Source organism: Nothoprocta perdicaria, unplaced genomic scaffold, assembly GCF_003342845.1.
Source record: "Nothoprocta perdicaria isolate Ctin4 unplaced genomic scaffold, notPer1 scaffold_7, whole genome shotgun sequence".
NCBI classification, from domain to species: domain Eukaryota; kingdom Metazoa; phylum Chordata; class Aves; order Tinamiformes; family Tinamidae; genus Nothoprocta; species Nothoprocta perdicaria.
The window spans coordinates 1,849,454-1,865,733 of NW_020455976.1; the positions used below are offsets into that span (position 1 = coordinate 1,849,454).

General features: G+C 49.4%; 1 protein-coding gene across 1 annotated transcript; it reads right to left on the reverse strand.

Moving 5' to 3' along the window:
- Positions 1-1,968: 1,968 nt before the first annotated feature.
- On the reverse strand, positions 1,969-14,456 carry ACTR1A (ARP1 actin related protein 1 homolog A). The gene is made up of 11 exons (XM_026050630.1): positions 14,326-14,456; positions 9,875-9,939; positions 9,008-9,083; positions 8,125-8,250; positions 7,169-7,293; positions 6,649-6,865; positions 4,605-4,697; positions 3,725-3,899; positions 3,131-3,192; positions 2,772-2,812; positions 1,969-2,244 (listed from the first exon to the last, which is right to left on the reverse strand). Exons 1-11 carry the CDS (start codon positions 14,371-14,373, stop codon positions 2,142-2,144), a joined length of 1,131 nt encoding a protein of 376 aa, XP_025906415.1. The 5' UTR covers positions 14,374-14,456; the 3' UTR covers positions 1,969-2,141.
- Between the last annotated feature and the right edge of the window lie 1,824 nt (positions 14,457-16,280).

Below are 16,280 nucleotides of genomic sequence, written 5' to 3' on the forward strand. Positions count from 1 at the left end.
CCTGCAGCTGCACACACCAACACATGCAGTAGGTGCTGCCCAGCACAACAGCGCGGTGCAGAGGCTCCCAGCCCCTCTCCAGCACACCCAGTGGGGCTGCASACATGTGCAGCATCACTGCATACTTCATCTCACCATCAGGCTCTGCTTTCTGTAAGTGCAGACTGTAATTTTCTCTCCCTTCCCCCAGCCGCTTTTTAACAACAAGCACAAGCTCTGCCTCCGTGGCTTTGATGGGGACAGATGGCTTTTATATGGAGGAATGAAAAGCACTAGCGTATTGCAACTCTGAAGCAGGGGTCTCAGAACATCCCTCAAGGATCAAAACTAAAAGCAGGTGGCCGAAAGAGAAAGAAAAAAATGTGCACAAACCAAAACCTTAAATAGCTCCAAATCTCAATCACACCTGTGCCCTTCTGGTTGCAACATTCATAGAAGAGGAAAATACTCTGGGTCCCCCTCACCTGCTTAAATAACTCTCCCCCATTGGAGTTGCCATCACACCAATTCGGCTGTCTGGAGATATAAAACGTATTGGACTGACCCCATGTGCTGCTGCCTCGATGTTTAACAGTCAAGGGGCTAAAAGGTTGGAGATTCGGTTCTCAGCAGCAGTCATTAAAAAAAGAGAACAATTCAACACTGGAAAAAAAAAAGAAAAAGCACCAAGTAATGCATAAAAAAATAAGAAAAATATAGATTGAGACTGGTGACACACTTCAACACAAGCAGGCCTTATAATCTCTGGAGGAGCAGAAGCAAAGCAGCTAAGAGGCGAGTGGAAAGGCATGAGCAGCACGAGCACGGCAGAGCGGCCGCCACCACAGCTTGCTGCTCACAGAGCTGCTGGTAACCAACACACCAGTACAATTTATTGTCCCCTCAATATTCACAGAGACCAGCAAGTCTCCCTAAAGAACAGGTCCCCCCCCAAGTGCTGCATGGCTGAGCAGTTATTTTGCTAAGCATGTGTGCTACAAATATTAGTGTTAGCATCAAGCAGTGGACAGCCCGGTAAGAGGTGTGCAGAGAAGACCCAAAGCAGGGTTCCCAGGTGCTGCGGTCAGTATTTAAGATATCCTCAGACATTTAAATAAATAAAACAATTCTAACATTACAATGCACCTTTCCAATTATTACTTTGCCCCAGATTGGAGAGAACACGAGTCATGCCTAGCTGAAAACAGATGGTCCTTTTGCCCTGAYGTGGCAGGAAGGAGGGAAAAACAGCCTCAACTCTGACTGAGGAAGAGTGTGAGAACTCAGTGCTGTAAACCTGGGTAGATTGAGGGGAAACACTCAAGCGCCTCGTCCCCACCCTGGGGCCCTTTGCTTCCAGAGGAGAACAGGGATTTAACACAAGGTACGAGGAAAATAACCGTCTAGTACAATGAGAGCTGATGAGAGGTTGCTTTGTTCTACTCCATGCAATACAAACTAAGTCCTATCACCGACTTCTCCAGCCGTGGTCCAGACCCCCGCGTCAGGCGAAGAAGTAACGCACATGCACTCATCCTTACACACCAAGAACAGTGGGCAAAGGGGCTGAACTGCTCAGAATGTGCTTTCTCTTAATAAAAAATATATATTAAAAACAACTTAAAAAAAATCCAATGGTGGTGAAGACACTGATGAAGTAAGTAGCTACAGGGCCTCAGCAACATATTTCCAGACAATCCACCCACTGGATCCAGGCTAACTAAAGCCTGTGTGAGCAGCTTGCAGTGGTTGGCTCCCTTCTTGCTTGCTAGGCAGTTTCTAAGCTGTTCCCTTTTGTTGTTTTTTTTTTTTCCTTTTCTTTTTCCTTCCTTTTTCTCTCTCTCTCTTTTTTTTTTTTAACAGTGACAAATACAATCAGAACACAGAAATCAGAAATGAAAAAGGAACGGGCCATTATTGGAGAAATTCAGACCGGTGTTTTCTCCCTTCCTTTAAAAAAAAAAAAAACAACAAAAAATAAAATTAAGAAAAGTTAGTAGTACTAAGATAACCCTCCTGCTGCTGCTGTCTTTGCTCAGTGACATCGGGGCATGCTGGCACGCACACACACACACACAGGCAGCTCTCAGACACTCGGACTCAGAAAAGCGAGTTTAGAACTGAAGTGAGTCTCCGGAGGAGACTGAGGACGGGTCCCAGGGCTAGAAGGTTTTTCGGTGGATGGCACGAGCTCCATCTTCTTCATATTCCTTTTTCGAAACCCACATTTTCTTAAAGGTGTCCAGGGAGGCCAGAATAGAGCCACTAGGGAGAAACAGGCAATACGTTAGAGGTTAAAGGAAACTTTGGGGCCTGCTCTCACTGCATCTGTGAGTTGGATCTATAGCACAATGCTTGCAGGCTTCAGGGAGGCATCTGGGCTTCTGGTTTCTTACAGCAGAAATGCTCTCTCAACAACTTCTGGCCTTCTGGATCTGAGCTTAGCTCCTCTAGTCAGCAGCAAAGACGTACAGAGCAGGGGAAACCTGCCTAGAGCCTCTGCCATCGGTTTACCACCGATGAGGCTGTTCTACCTCAGATCAGGTATTCAGACTAGCCACACAACAAGGCAAATTAGCAGGTCCAGCAGGAACCTTAAGGAGGCAAAAGGTGAAGGGGCTCATGGTATAGAAACAGCCTCATTAACCAAGCTGCACYGAGCAACGTTGTGCCTGGGTCGCGAAGCCTCCTGCAAGCAGCGGACCCCAGAAGGGACAACACTGTGAGAGCCAGGAGGCCGCAGCTCCCTGGCCGTCACCCCACTCCAAGACATGTCGCTGTGTGGTACGTACCCAATCCACGTGGAATATAATCTCTCCTGAGGAGCCGATATCTGGGGGAAGAAAAGGTTCAGTTAGCATTTCTCCAAGATTTAGCTGGCTCCTCTTGGGAGGCTGCCCCACTTCATCCTGCCTGAACGGGTATGAGCTGTTCCCCAAGCCAGATACCACTGGGGCACCTCCAGAACGACCTTTTTGGGCACGGTCCCGGCTCCTCTGACAGCAGGACCACAACAGCAGATACTGTTGGGCTGTCCAGGAAAAGCATGAGTGGTTTGAAGCAGGGAGCAGCTRTGCTCTCAGCGTGGTTCTTATAGGTGTGCCAGGGCTGCAAAACCATCTGTGATAAGCGACCAAGAAACTGCTCTTACCCTTATTTTGACATCCTTGGGGGCAAGTTTCTTCACTTCGCTCAAGAGCCTGTCACCAAAACCTATAAAAGACAGAAAACGTTCAGTCTGAACCCCTCAGCTAAGTTCAAGTTACATCTACCAATAACGTGACAATGTCCCATTCTGTCCTATTCAACTGTCCCTCTCCCAAGTCTCTTACAGTCTAGTCTGCAGAGACAAAACACAGCTACAGAAACAAGAGGGACAACATGACTTTGTCTCATCTCACTCAGTCYTCTGAACACTGGCACAACAGGATCTCTCTCGCAGCAGCATTTCAAGATGAGCAAACAAGCTTTTTATCGCTAGGATCACAGGTGTGCCAGGTCCCTCTTCCTTCCCTCCACGTTCCTCCTACACACTAGCCTATGGATTGAGTAGGGAGACCAGTAAGTATCTGGAGATATTCACCTGTGAGGATATCCATTCCTGGTGGCAATTATACATTTGGAGTCTTATTTCTTAGCAAGGAGAATTTTGGCCCTAAGAATTTGCCCTCTTTCCCCACAGTTCTCAGCCCTCCCTCCATGAGACAGATGAGTCCCACCCTACTGAAAGAGGAGGGGCAGGAACCTTTGAAAAGCGTAGAGCCTCCAGAGAGCACAATGTTGGAGAAGAGTGTTCGCCTCAGGTCCATGTCTGATTTCTGAATGGCAAAAACCAGCACCTCATGGAGCCCTTCACATTCCTCCCCAATCAGGTCCGGCCGGAAGAGGAGCTCCGGGGCTCGGAAACGGGCAGGACCGATCTGCAAGAAAAGGAATTATCAGAGTGGCAGAGACAGAAGGACAGTTCAGTTCACTCCCTATAGCCTCATGCTTGGGGCTTTCTTTCTCACATAAAATTTACAAGTAACAAAATTTCTCCAACATTCATACTTTGTCATTACCTCCCAAGTGACCAGCAGTTTAGCTGATTGCCCAAATAACTAAGGCACCGTTGCCATTTCGCAGTTGAAACAGAGGAAGAACCTTGTTCAGCTCCGCAGAGAAAGCCAATGTGAGAGAAGGGAGCAGATCCCAGCTGGTGCTGGAGGTAAGGTCTGTATATGTACTCCTTCAACCCAGCCCTTCTAGAGTATTCCCTATACCACTCTTCAAAGCAACTTTCCAGATCCCTAGGCAAAATAAAAGACATACAAAACTGCTGCTGAATTTGCTGATACAACCCACAACCTGTAGCTCATCTGCATGAAGAGTTGCTAGATCAAAGCTTTAACTCTTACAGCTCTGGGTCCCCATGGTCTTCTCTATGTTTACTCAGGAACGAGCAGAAGTAGTAAGTTTTCTAAAAACACTGGCATCCTCCCTGGTCAGCAGTTTGGGATGAGTTCTGGCCTTTTAAGATAACGGTCTGCACTGAGTTATATTGCATTTTCCAGCACTAGGCAGAGGGCTGTGCTGGAACACCAAGGCTTCACGTGAGGAATGTCCCGACACGCGTCCTTACAAACCTCAATGGTGCTGCCATCTGGCAGGTAATACTGAGCCTTCTCGGTCTCCAGAGTCTCATCCTTCTGAGGGTTTATTGACAGGTAACAGGCACGCTACAGAGGAAAGAGGGAAAGGGAGATGAGAAAGGCAAACCCAAATGCTTCCAAAAAAATACCTCCCTCACTACAAAAAGTCTTTAAAAGACAAGGTCAAGTGTCCTCATGGGGAGACTAATTTCAACACCTTTTTTGATGGAAAGAAAACCTCTTATTTTGCATTCACATCACGAGAAACACCTTTATCTTCCCACCAGGCCACAGTCCCACATGAGGGCTAGAGACACCAGGCTGTTTACAGCCCCTCTCACAGCTGCTCCCCTCTTGTCTCCAGCTTTCCCTTACCAATTAAGAGGTTACCTCCCTCTAGCACAGATGGGGGCTGTCTCCTGTGAACACTTCTAATCTGTCCTAGCACAGGGTAAAACAATCTCTTAAAACACCTTTAATGGCATTAACCACATATAGTTGTGCTTTTAAGTAACTCTGCAATGGATTAACAGCATGAACAAAATGTATTGCTGCATTTCAAGGGAAGATAATTAATAGACAACAGCTAAAATCTCCTAACACAATCTAAGCTGATCACTTCCCACTGTCCAGCTACATTTTAAGTTAGCAAGAAACAAAGAAACAAAGTTCCTTTTGATTTTCCACATTCCTTCATCATCCAGTACTGCTTCTTCAACCTTGCTTCTTCAAGTTCTATTCCAAAATACTTGCTATTCCAAAATACTATCATTTGTGGATAACGACRCAACGCTTGCTCTGAAGTAGGCATTAAGAGTTTCTCTTTGTACAGTAATTTCTACTTTAGACTTTTTAATATCATCCAATTTCTTTCCTGGCTTTTATCTGTTCAAAAAAACAGTCAGACCCCTACAGATCACAGCTGACTTCTAGGACTCAGAAATCCCAGCACCAGGGTCTCAGATTTGTGCTTGCTAGGRTGCAGTCAGACCATGTTTACAAGCTTTCCCGAAGCAAGACAACTGCCAGCACAAAAAGGGATGTTCATCCCCTTAGATTTGCAATGAAGGCGCAAGGGGGCACCATCTCTAGGCKCTGATATCACAGCCACCTACAACACTCTCCCCAGGTAAAATTTGCCTAAAACAAAGCAAAAGGTACACATTGGAGAGGGAACATCAAGTTGTTTGCTCTCCTCTCCAGCACGCTCACTGGTGAAGAGAGGCAGGTTGCAGGGCAGGACCTGCTCTTTCCTGCCCATCTCTAAAGCTCACTGAGATCACACTTGAGATCACACTTGGATGCTGTGCTCAACCACCGCCACAAGCTCTTTTAATAGTTCCAGCCCCTAAGATGTGAAGGGAGTTCTGGCTATTTGCAAGTGTATTTCTGAAGAGCACAAGCCTCTTGTTTGTCCTACCYGGCCTTTTACACTGCAGGTGCTGCTTTGTACAAAACAGGCTTCTTCTGAAGCCAAGAGCTCCCCAGGCTCCATGCCCTACATCTTCTGGCCCACAGATGTTGCAATACCTGCACGTATCTTTCAGCAATCAGCACTTGTGGAACAGGCAGGAACCTCCAACCCCTTGAGCTCCAGGCAGAAACCATTCCACTGAACCACAACGTGAAGCACAGGCGCTGCTCCCTGGGCACAGCCACACCAAACTACAGCCTTGCAGAACAAGCGTTTCCATCAGGGCCCTTGGCTGGCAGGCCCCAGGCTGAAGGAMGGCCTGCTAATGCTCCCAGCCTGCTGACTCAGGCCCGAGTTATCTGCAGCAGCTACAGCCCGTGATGGGGCAGAGAASAGGGCAGCGACTGCCAGGCCTCAGCACACAGCAGTCACAGGACTCATCTGAGGGGTAATCCCATGTACCAGGGGCACGGACACATCAACAGCACCCAGGCACAGCAGGTCTTGCCAGAACCTGAGTGTCCAAGGACTGGGATGCAGCAAAGCCACCGCAAGCGGCTGGCACCTCGTGGCTACCGGCCACGTCCCACCCGAGCAAGGCACAGAAAGAGGCAGGTGAATCACCTCCTTGATGGTCTTGACAATCTCGAACTCGGAGGAGGTGTGGAAGTCGTAGCCTTCCTTCCGGAGATAGAGGCGCAGGAAGCGGGAGACGTCGCGGCCGGCGATGTCAATGCGCATGATGGAGTGGGGCATGGCAAAGCCTTCATAGATGGGGACRGCGTGGGTGACACCATCCCCGGAGTCCAGCACCACTCCTGTAGTCCTCCCAGTGGCATAACTGGCAAAGAGGAAAACAATCCGGTCAGGACAAACGGTTCAAAGTGAGCCCCAGGAATGTGGCATGCCCAGGTGCAGCTCAGAAAGCAGAGAATTCACCAACAAATGGGGTAAAAACCCCTGGTTGTCATCATAAAGAATTTACAAGAATTTGCTGAATTATTACAGAAATTAAAATTTAACTTCAGTTCTTGCTTGAAAAGTGAATGGGTTAGTGTGGATTTTCAGGGGAGTTTTGTTTCGTGAGAAAATGAATTTCAAAGCAACATTTCACAGAGGCAAATCAAAGAGGAAAAGCACTCACAGGCTGAGCACAGCTTGCATGGAGATGAAGAGCGCTGGCACGTTGAAGGTCTCAAAAAACACCTCAGCAGCACGTTCTCTGTTCTTRCGTGGGTTTAGGGGGGCTTCTGTCAGCAGCACAGGGTGCTGTTAAAAAAGAAAGGAGCCCTGCTGCAAAACAACCAGGAGGCACCCAGGAGTCCATTCCTGAGAAAGTTCTGCTTATTCCTTCACTGGTGCAAGCTGACAGATAGAGGGAATCATTTCAGCTAGTAARCTGCATTAGACTATGAATCTCTGATAAACTGGAGAGCATATAGGGCTCTAATCCAGCTACAACGGGCTCTAGTCCAGCTAGATTTCTTAGACTTTCTAATAAAACTAATCTGTGAGCAATCCTGTTCCCAAAAAAAAGGATAAGATGASTCTCAGTACCACGAGCCCAGCCAGATTGCCCCAAAAGCAATGACTCTACAGAATGAGCGATGGCAAATGCTCTTTGCAAGAGCAGCCAAAAATATTCCCTTTCCACTGCAGGACACTCATCATTCTCACTATTTAATCATCTCTTGCTTATTTTATTTGTACATTTCTCTCCAAACCACATGACCATGGTTTTGTCTCTCCTCACTTTCTCCATATCACCATCACCATTGACCAGGTGATTCCTCTTCTGCCTGTGTATCAGATAAGGTGCTTCAYTTAGAGTAGAATCATCAAAAAGAGTGTGAATAATACATCTTGAAAGTTATTTTTTTTAGTTAGACCAGAATGTTAGAGCTGGGAAGGAACACTGCCTGGCCACTTCTTGTACAGCATCTTCTGACAGGTGAAAAAGCCTAATTTAACAACAGATGCCCTTAGAAATTCTGCAGAATTGCACAGAARAAGTCACAGGTCTTTCCTGGAGTTCAAAGATTCCTGGGGTTACACACATAGATGAACAGCCTGGGGCTGTTACCTGATGAGACACCTCACCTCCTCCGAGAACGTCTGAAGCTGGTCTTTCGAATAGACATACTGCCAAATGCGCTCCATGTCATTCCAGTCCTTCACTATGCCATGCTCCATGGGGTATCGGATCGAGAGGAGACCTCTGTGCTCCTGACCAAACAGAAACATCAACACAGCACCGTTGTCAGAGACACTCGAGCAACCTCATTTTTCAATGTAACAAGTAGAATTTCACACATTTTCAATTCCACGACGTGCCTGCAGTGTGCAGGACAAAGTCTGAACTTTTAATCACAAAGCTTTCTCAGAGAAGTATTTGCAGAGGTTAAACGGGGCCTTTTTACACTGAGTAGGAAGGCCTGGTGTTTGTAGAGCACATTCCATCCCAACAGTTTTCAAGCATTACACAGACACCCATCAAATGGTATCTTTGTTCTACCAGCTTAGCCGTAACAGAGCGTTGTTGGCAAATGTAGGATTCCGAGGATTCATGGGAAATGTGAGATTCACAACTGTGCTCAGAAGAATAGGACTGTGGAAAGCAGCTTTTCCCAAACCAGGAGATAAAAGGCAGCTAGAATCCAATTCTGAAGTCCCTAATTGAGAAGATGGGGATCTAACTACATTGACTGTGTAGTAGCTGTGAGAAAGCAAGGAAGATGTAGATGGACTTGAGAAAATAAAATGAGGGAAATGAGAGAAAAGGTCTCTGATTAACAGCTTGGGACAGGAATTTTATGGAGCTTCTTGCTTCAGCTTGAACACACTTAAAAGTGAGATCTGTTCTKCTGCTCATATCTATAATTATGTCAAAGAACAGTATCCCCTTTAAGTGTAACTGCTACTGCTCTTTACTTAAAGCAGCATAGTGAGAAAATATGATAAGCACAGTAAATAGATTTCTTACCTCTGCTTTTGGGCCAATGAAAATGTCTCCTTCTAAAGCACCAGCCATAACACGAACATGTTTTGGTCTGCCCACACTGGAAGAGAGGCAAGAGTGTTAATGCCTCTTGMCTGAGAGGCTGGATGCATCCGAAGATGCAGAGAGATCCAGCTTTGCTCTGCAGGAATGAACCCCTGAAGCAGCAGGCCATAAGCCTGCCCAGTGCGGCTACACTCGCCCTGATGATTCAGGCTTTACTAGTTCCAGCTGTGTCTGGAGTGAACAGGGCTGAACTGAGCAAAGGCCTGAGCTGGTTGATCCCCATGGTGCTGTTTGACTTCAGATGGACTTCTCAGATTAGCCATTTATAGCACCATACTCCACCTCACTAATGAGCCTGCATTGCTCACAACACAAATACACTCAAGAAACACCCTACGGAATTAAAAGCCAGTGTCTACTCTGAGTTCCTGATCCACTAATCCTTCTTCCAGTAAAATTYCCAGAAAACTTTCAAAGAGTTTGGAGGGGATCAGGACACTGGACCACACACTGAAGAACCACGGATGGCTTCACACCTCCCACCCCAAAACCCAGCTTTGTTTTGCCTTTTTCCTTGTCCATCTAAAGTCTAAAGGCTAAAGGATCCTAAACTTCTGGCCAGGTACTGAGCCTGATAAAACATGATACATAATTCTTTATAATTTCTTTTGTTCTGAAAATTTCAATGCACTTAATGATCTCTTTTCCCTGACACCTCTATGTAGCAGGAAGAACTAGTTTACCTCATTTCTCCAGCTACAACTRGAGAACCATTCTTTCCCACTAAGTGACAGAGAACTGGTACACRGCATTACCAAGAACTCACCAAGGCCAGTAGGTACTTACTAATTTGGAAAGCAGTATTTTGGTATCTGGTCACCCGCAAAACCTGCTTTAATCACACCCGARCCCTGTGGGAAGAACAGATAATGTTTGAGGTTATTGTCCATTCAGTCATCTTCATAAGTTTTAAGAGAGTAGCAAAATATACCAGAGTTGCCAGACCTTGTCCTTTTTACCAAGTATTAAGCTTCCAAGACGAGATGGGATGGGAAGGTGACAATTTGTCAGCTTGGCAACTAGAGGGGGAAAAACCAGCCCTCCCATCACCACCAGCAAGACCACCCCGGGGTGCTGGGTACCGCTCGGTGCCCACAAAGTGCTGCTCCCTGCAGACAAACATGTTAGTACCTCCTGCTGCTGCTTACAGGCAGTGCTAGGGATCCAGGAGACCCACAAACTCTGCAATCCTGACTCGTTAAAAGCTCTCTGAGAAGCAGAGTTTATTTCATTAGGTCTAACAGTAGCTAGATGGCTCCAGGGGCTACTACTAAGACGGGGAAGATAAAGGTTACAGACTTCTCAGCAGTGAATTTGGAGAGGATGGAGGGAGGGTGGATGAAGTCAGAGAAGGGAGTGGGAAAGGACCATGTGAAACAGGTTGGATTGAGACTAAGCAAATTCAGGTGGTGGATGAGCTAGATAAAGCTAACAAGGCAGGTCAGGGAAATCTGATCAAAACGGGATTCTACAAACTAGACCTGAATGGGGTCTGGAAGCAACAAAGGTCCCAGTCAGGCTGAGAGAGGAAGGGCTGGAGGCAGGAAAAGCAGCTGACAGGATACGGCTGTTTGCTCAAAAGGGACCAGGAAGGAGAGGCTAGGACACAAATTGCGCAGCAGGACAACGAGATCAGAGCTCCTGGGACTCCCAAAGCGACGCAAGCACYAAACACAGAGCGGGTGAAACCAGCGCGAGAGGCCGTGGCAGGRCCTAAGTGCAGAGCTCTGCCCTCCGTGCCGGTTGGCATTCCTGCTTCCACTCGCGGGAGGAACAACCTGCTCCAGGCCCCGCCAGGCTGCAAGAGCTGCCAGAGCTTGTCTGCAGGTACGAGATGTGWATAGCTCAATCCCTGTCCCAAGAACTGCCCGTGGCCACGCGGGCTCCGAGGGCAGCCCCGGGCTGGCACCRGGCAGGGCTGCTCCCTCAGCCTCGATTCCTCTCCCAAGGCCTGCGCTAGCAGGCACAGAYGGGACAAAGTGGCCTGCAAATGCTGAGACATCCTTTCAGAGAAACTGTCTTCTGGCTAGTCACCTCAAAGCAGAGGCTCAAGAACACAAAAACACTACTCCGAGTTCCCTTACCACGGTCTGTACRCAACCCTTACCTGTGAGGAAGAGGACGGGGGGAACAAACAAACAAMAACCCAACCCCCTTAGGCCTAGCAGCAAAGCACTGAACCGAATGCGGCCACGCAGCCCATCGGAATATTGTGCTTATTCCATGCCCCGCTCCAGAGGACGGCTGGTCTCGCTGCCAGCCCTGCTGCCACTGGGAAGCAGGTTCAGGAAAACAACGGTGCTCCTATTCCAAGAGGGCAACCAAAATCCCCTTGTGTCAGGCCAAAAGTTACCCACAGTGTCCCGGGGAGGTTCCCAGCAGGTTAAGTATTCTGGGATTTACATCCTGAAGTTCAAAGTTATCCAAATGTGTCCCTAGCTCAGAACTCTTAGTGGAGCTAAAGGGGACTGACTTCTTTTGAAGAGGCCGGTGGGGYAGAACTGAAACACAGTCACTCTTCCAAGGGCCTGGGAATAACCCGGGCACAGCTGTTTGCTATCTCCGCACTACAAAGACCCGATGGAGCTTTCTGAGATACTCAGTTTGGCTTGAAAACACTTTCCTGCTTTGAGGATGGATGTGCACTGAGTAGAGCTACTTATTATTGCCCAGTGTGAGATTCCTATACAATGAGGAGAAAAGGTTTAAGTGTTGAAATGGCCCTGGCTGACTGAAAAGGTTTAAAATAAGGATCTGCTTTTATTTTTTATTTTATTTCATTTCAAGTAGCCAAATAGCATGCATCCTCCCTCTTGCTGGAAGCTCCCATTTATTAAAACTTTAAAGAATCCCCAAGTTAACATCCTTCCACCAGTGCACATCCTGGTTGGGCTTTCATCCTGTGGGATTTTTTGTGGTTGTTTTTGCATCTGAGCAACAGAATAAAAGAAGGAGAAAGAAATTACACATCAAAGTTTAAAGAGAAGGGAAATAACCTCATGGAAAATTCTCAGGAGCATCTGAAAGTACCTGAACACGCTCCTCCCGCTAGTTCTGTTGCTGACTCAGTTATTAATTCATTCATCTTGATGTGTTTAGGATACAAATTTAAATGGAAATCACCGAGATATGAAAGTCTGCTGTGCAGCACTTCTGAAGGGGCAAATACATTTCATATTCTTGTAACTCTATTTTACTAGATGCTCACTTCATAAAGCAAGAGCAAATGAAAGACACCAGTCCGTAGCGGCAGCTCAGTTGGTTAAAATGATACCACTTAGATACCCAAGCCAAATTTTATCCTGTTTTACGTAACTGGGCACAACTCCACRGAGATGAAGGCAATTGCACCTGCCTGTTTCCGAGCTGAACCCCGCTGTCCCTTACCCTCATCAGGCCTCTTGGGTCAGTTGTTTTAGGGAGAGTGGTTTAGATGGGAACACAAGTCTTTAAAAGAAATTCCGTACTCAAAAGGCAGGAATACTAAGGATGCCTTGCAGGAAAGCCCCAAATTCTTCCTGTACATTTCAAAACTCTTCTTGTTGGAAACATGAAGCTGAGCACACTTGCTGGCACAAGAAAGTGTGATTCCACTTTTAGTCGCATTCCTTAGAATCCCTTTGGAATACACAGACTGTAGCAGGGCTGGGGCTGGAGCCGTGTGGCTGTGTTGTTTACGAGTGCAGTACCTGTTTTCCCCTTCCCATTCTCCCCCMCACACACTGCCCAGGGTGACATTCAGCCTGGAAGAGCTGCTATCCAAGGAAAAGCACTCGCGCAGCGGCACTTTCTCCGTGCGGCTCCCACTTCCCGCGTTGCCTCAGCTCATGAGAGCACCAAAAATGCAACGTCACCGCGAGGCGCCGCGGCCCAGAGCCTGGCAGACAGACAGGGCCAGGACAACCGCTTCTCTCACTGCACACAGGAGGAGGGCAGTCACTCAGCAGAGAGGCAAGAGGAATTASCAGGGTTGATAAGACCAGCTGACAAAACTGAGAGGCGAATCAGACTAAATTGCAGGCACACGAGCCCTTCTTCAGGGCTGATGCAGGGCAAGGAATCGTTGCATTAAGCAGAGCAGACTGCAATTACACGCAGGCTGTTATCACRTGGCTTTTTGCAACAGACCCACCTGCACGAAAGCGTTATGCCTGCRGAGCACTCGCCCCTGTTAGCTACTCGCTCAGCACCGCAGCAGGGTGGAACCAGCCCAGCTATTTCCACGAGCATCAGCCTCACTCATTTGTTCATCCCCACTAAAGGAGAGGCCATATTTTTCTCGTTATAGTCTGTTCTACTGCTTAATCTTTTTTTCCCTTAAACATTTTTTGATGTCTAAGTTGAATCTCTGCTGCGGTGCCAGACAAAGACACAAATCCAAGGCGTACCAGGCAGCTCAAGTTGTTGAGAGGCAAAGGGSATCAATAATGAAGAGAGGTCATGGGAATAACTGGGCTTGATCCTAGAAGCCCTATTTTCACTCGGCACATGGGAAAGGGCCCGGCTGGAGAGGCGCTTGGCTGGCGTGTCCCTGTGTCACAAGGAGCAGACGAGGACGGGGAGAGCAGGGAGCACAAGAAAAGCCCCTCCGTGCCGGCAGCGGCCGGCAGGGAGGAGCGGCGCCGTGTGACTCGGACACCGGCGGGGAGGCGGCTCCTCCGAACCGCCCCGGGCCTCGCCGCCCGGCCCGGCCCGGCCGCCATCCCCCTCCCCCTCCTCCTCCCGGCAGGGCCTCGGCGGCTCCGCGGGCACSGGGGCGGCCGCACCGAGCGGCCCCGACCCGGCCCCATTGTCCCGCGGGCACAAAGAGGAACGGGGCGGGGCGGCGCTGCTGATGGACGGCCCGACCGCCCAATGAGCACGGGCCGAACGGGCGGGGCGGGCCGCGCCCCGATGAAGCAGGTACCAGCGGGCTGGTCCCCCCGTGATTGACAGCCGCGTCGCCCAATCGCGCGGCTCCTGCTGCCGCGCGCAGCGCGCACCTCGGCGGCGACACCGGCTGCTCCCAGGGCGAGCGGCCCTCCGGCGCGTGACGAACAAGCCCCTCAGCCAATCGCGGCGCGGGCAAGGCCGGCGGCCCCGCCCACCGACGCAGCGCATCGCTCGGCCCGGCGCCGGGCGGGGGCCGAAAGGGAGGGGGAGGGGGGAACCGGCGGGGCGGCGCCCCGATGACAAAGGGATCGAGGCCCGCGGGCCCTCGCCGCCCGCCCGCCCTGCCCGCGGGGCCGCGCACTCACGTTGTCTATCACGACGGGCTGGTTCGCTATCACATCGTAGGACTCCATGGCGAGGACGCGCCGCAGCCACCAGCCAGCGAGCAACAGCCCGGGCCGCGCAGGCGCACAAGGGCGGCGCGCAGCCGCCTGGGAGATGTATTCCTGGCGGCGCGGGGCGTGCTGGGAGCTGTAGTCCGCGCGAGGCGCGCGCGCGCGCGCCCCGGCGGGAGGCCCCGTCACGCGCGGGGGCTGCTGGGAGGCGTAGTGCCGGGGCGGGCGCTCGCCTCAGGCCGRCAAACCAACCCGGAGGCGCCAAACGAAGCGAAACAAACCCAAAAAGCAGCGATCCAAACCTTTTTTTTAACTCCTTTTCCACCGAAACGGAAGCCTAAAAGCTCCATTTTTTGTTTTGTCCCTCCTTTGGGCATCTTTATGAGAAAAGTGCAGCTGTGCCAATGGCACCAGGGGCTGCAGCACGCGGAAAAGGATTCTCTGTACCAAAAATGAAAAATAGCAGGCATTCTGATATTAAATAATATGCACCCCTGCTGTGGGTTTTTTTTTGTTTGTTTGTTTGTCTCTCACATATTCTAAAAGTATTTTGATTAACTGATAGCTTGATCATGACGTAAACACAACACATTTGGAACTGAATTCTGAGCAAAAACGCCGGGTTTGAAGTTATCTAAAACACACTTCGAGGCCAGTAAATGCATTTAAAGGCTAGCTCAGAACTAGATCATCTTGCCCTGTCTCTCTCATGCAGGCACTTAGACTTCTGAGATTTTCCTGCCTTGAATCCAGATATCTGCATCTCAGATAGCTATTTYTAATGATGTTTATCCTTCATCTACGGCAAAAACCCTTTATTTGTTACGAMAGGATGAAGGATTTTAAATTCTTTCAAGAATGGCGTTGTCGCCTCAATAAATGCCAAGAGAGACTAACTGTGTACACCAAGCCAAAAGTGTATTTCATAYACGACTCTGTTTATCATGTTTATCACCCCAGCTGACTGTAAGTGACTTCTCAGGTGGATGTCACAAGAAGCCGTATCACAGTAASAGCACAAGTGAAATGCTGTTTATTGCAGGGAGCAATGATTTATTAAAATATCAGCTGCTCACCTCCTTTCCTGGTACAGTCATCTGCCTCTCTGCCAGCTTCTTGACTACACATGACGCCCTAAAAGGGATATTGTGAATACTGATCTTAAAGTCTAATTAAAGGAGAAACACAACAAGCAGGAGCACTCGCGCTCAGCGGGCTACAGCTCYGTTTTCCCTATATTGATCAAAAAGCTCCATGTGAGCTTGAACGCATGCATACCCACACACGTGAGGAGGGCCCTGCGGGAGCCCAGGACCAGACGGACCTTGGGGTATGGGGTGAAACCTCTGTCCGACCCCCCTGATATTGCGTGGCTCAGCAACGGCCTCGGAGGCACCTGCRAATAAATACATGAAGTATTTATGTATTTAGTGTAGCGTAGGGGTGCGTGCTGTGAGGACTGGTGAGGTTAGAGGCCCTCCTCRCTATGGGGCTGCCCCACAGCAGAGCCCACAACCTCTCTATGCTGCCGTGCCTGCCGCAGCTCCCCACAGCTCCCTCCATAGGGCACACAGCTCCCCRCACAGCAGCTTCCTGCCTGCCTGCYCCCCAGCCCTATAGCTTCCCTGAAGGATTCTATAGCTCCCCARTCCTACAGCTTCCCTCCAGGGCTCTATAGCTCCCCACGGAGCAGTTCTGAACCTCCCAGCCCTATAGCTTCTCCTCAGGGCCCTACAGCTTCCCACAGGTAGCTCCGACCCTCCCAGCTCTATAGCTTCTCCCTAGGATCCTACAGCTCCCATACAGGAGTCCCAAACCACCCCCCCAGCCCTATAGCTTCCCCCAAGGGCCCCAGGGCTCCCACATGGCTGTTCTGTACCTCTCCAGCCCTATAGCTCCCCCCAGGATCCTACATCTCCCTACAG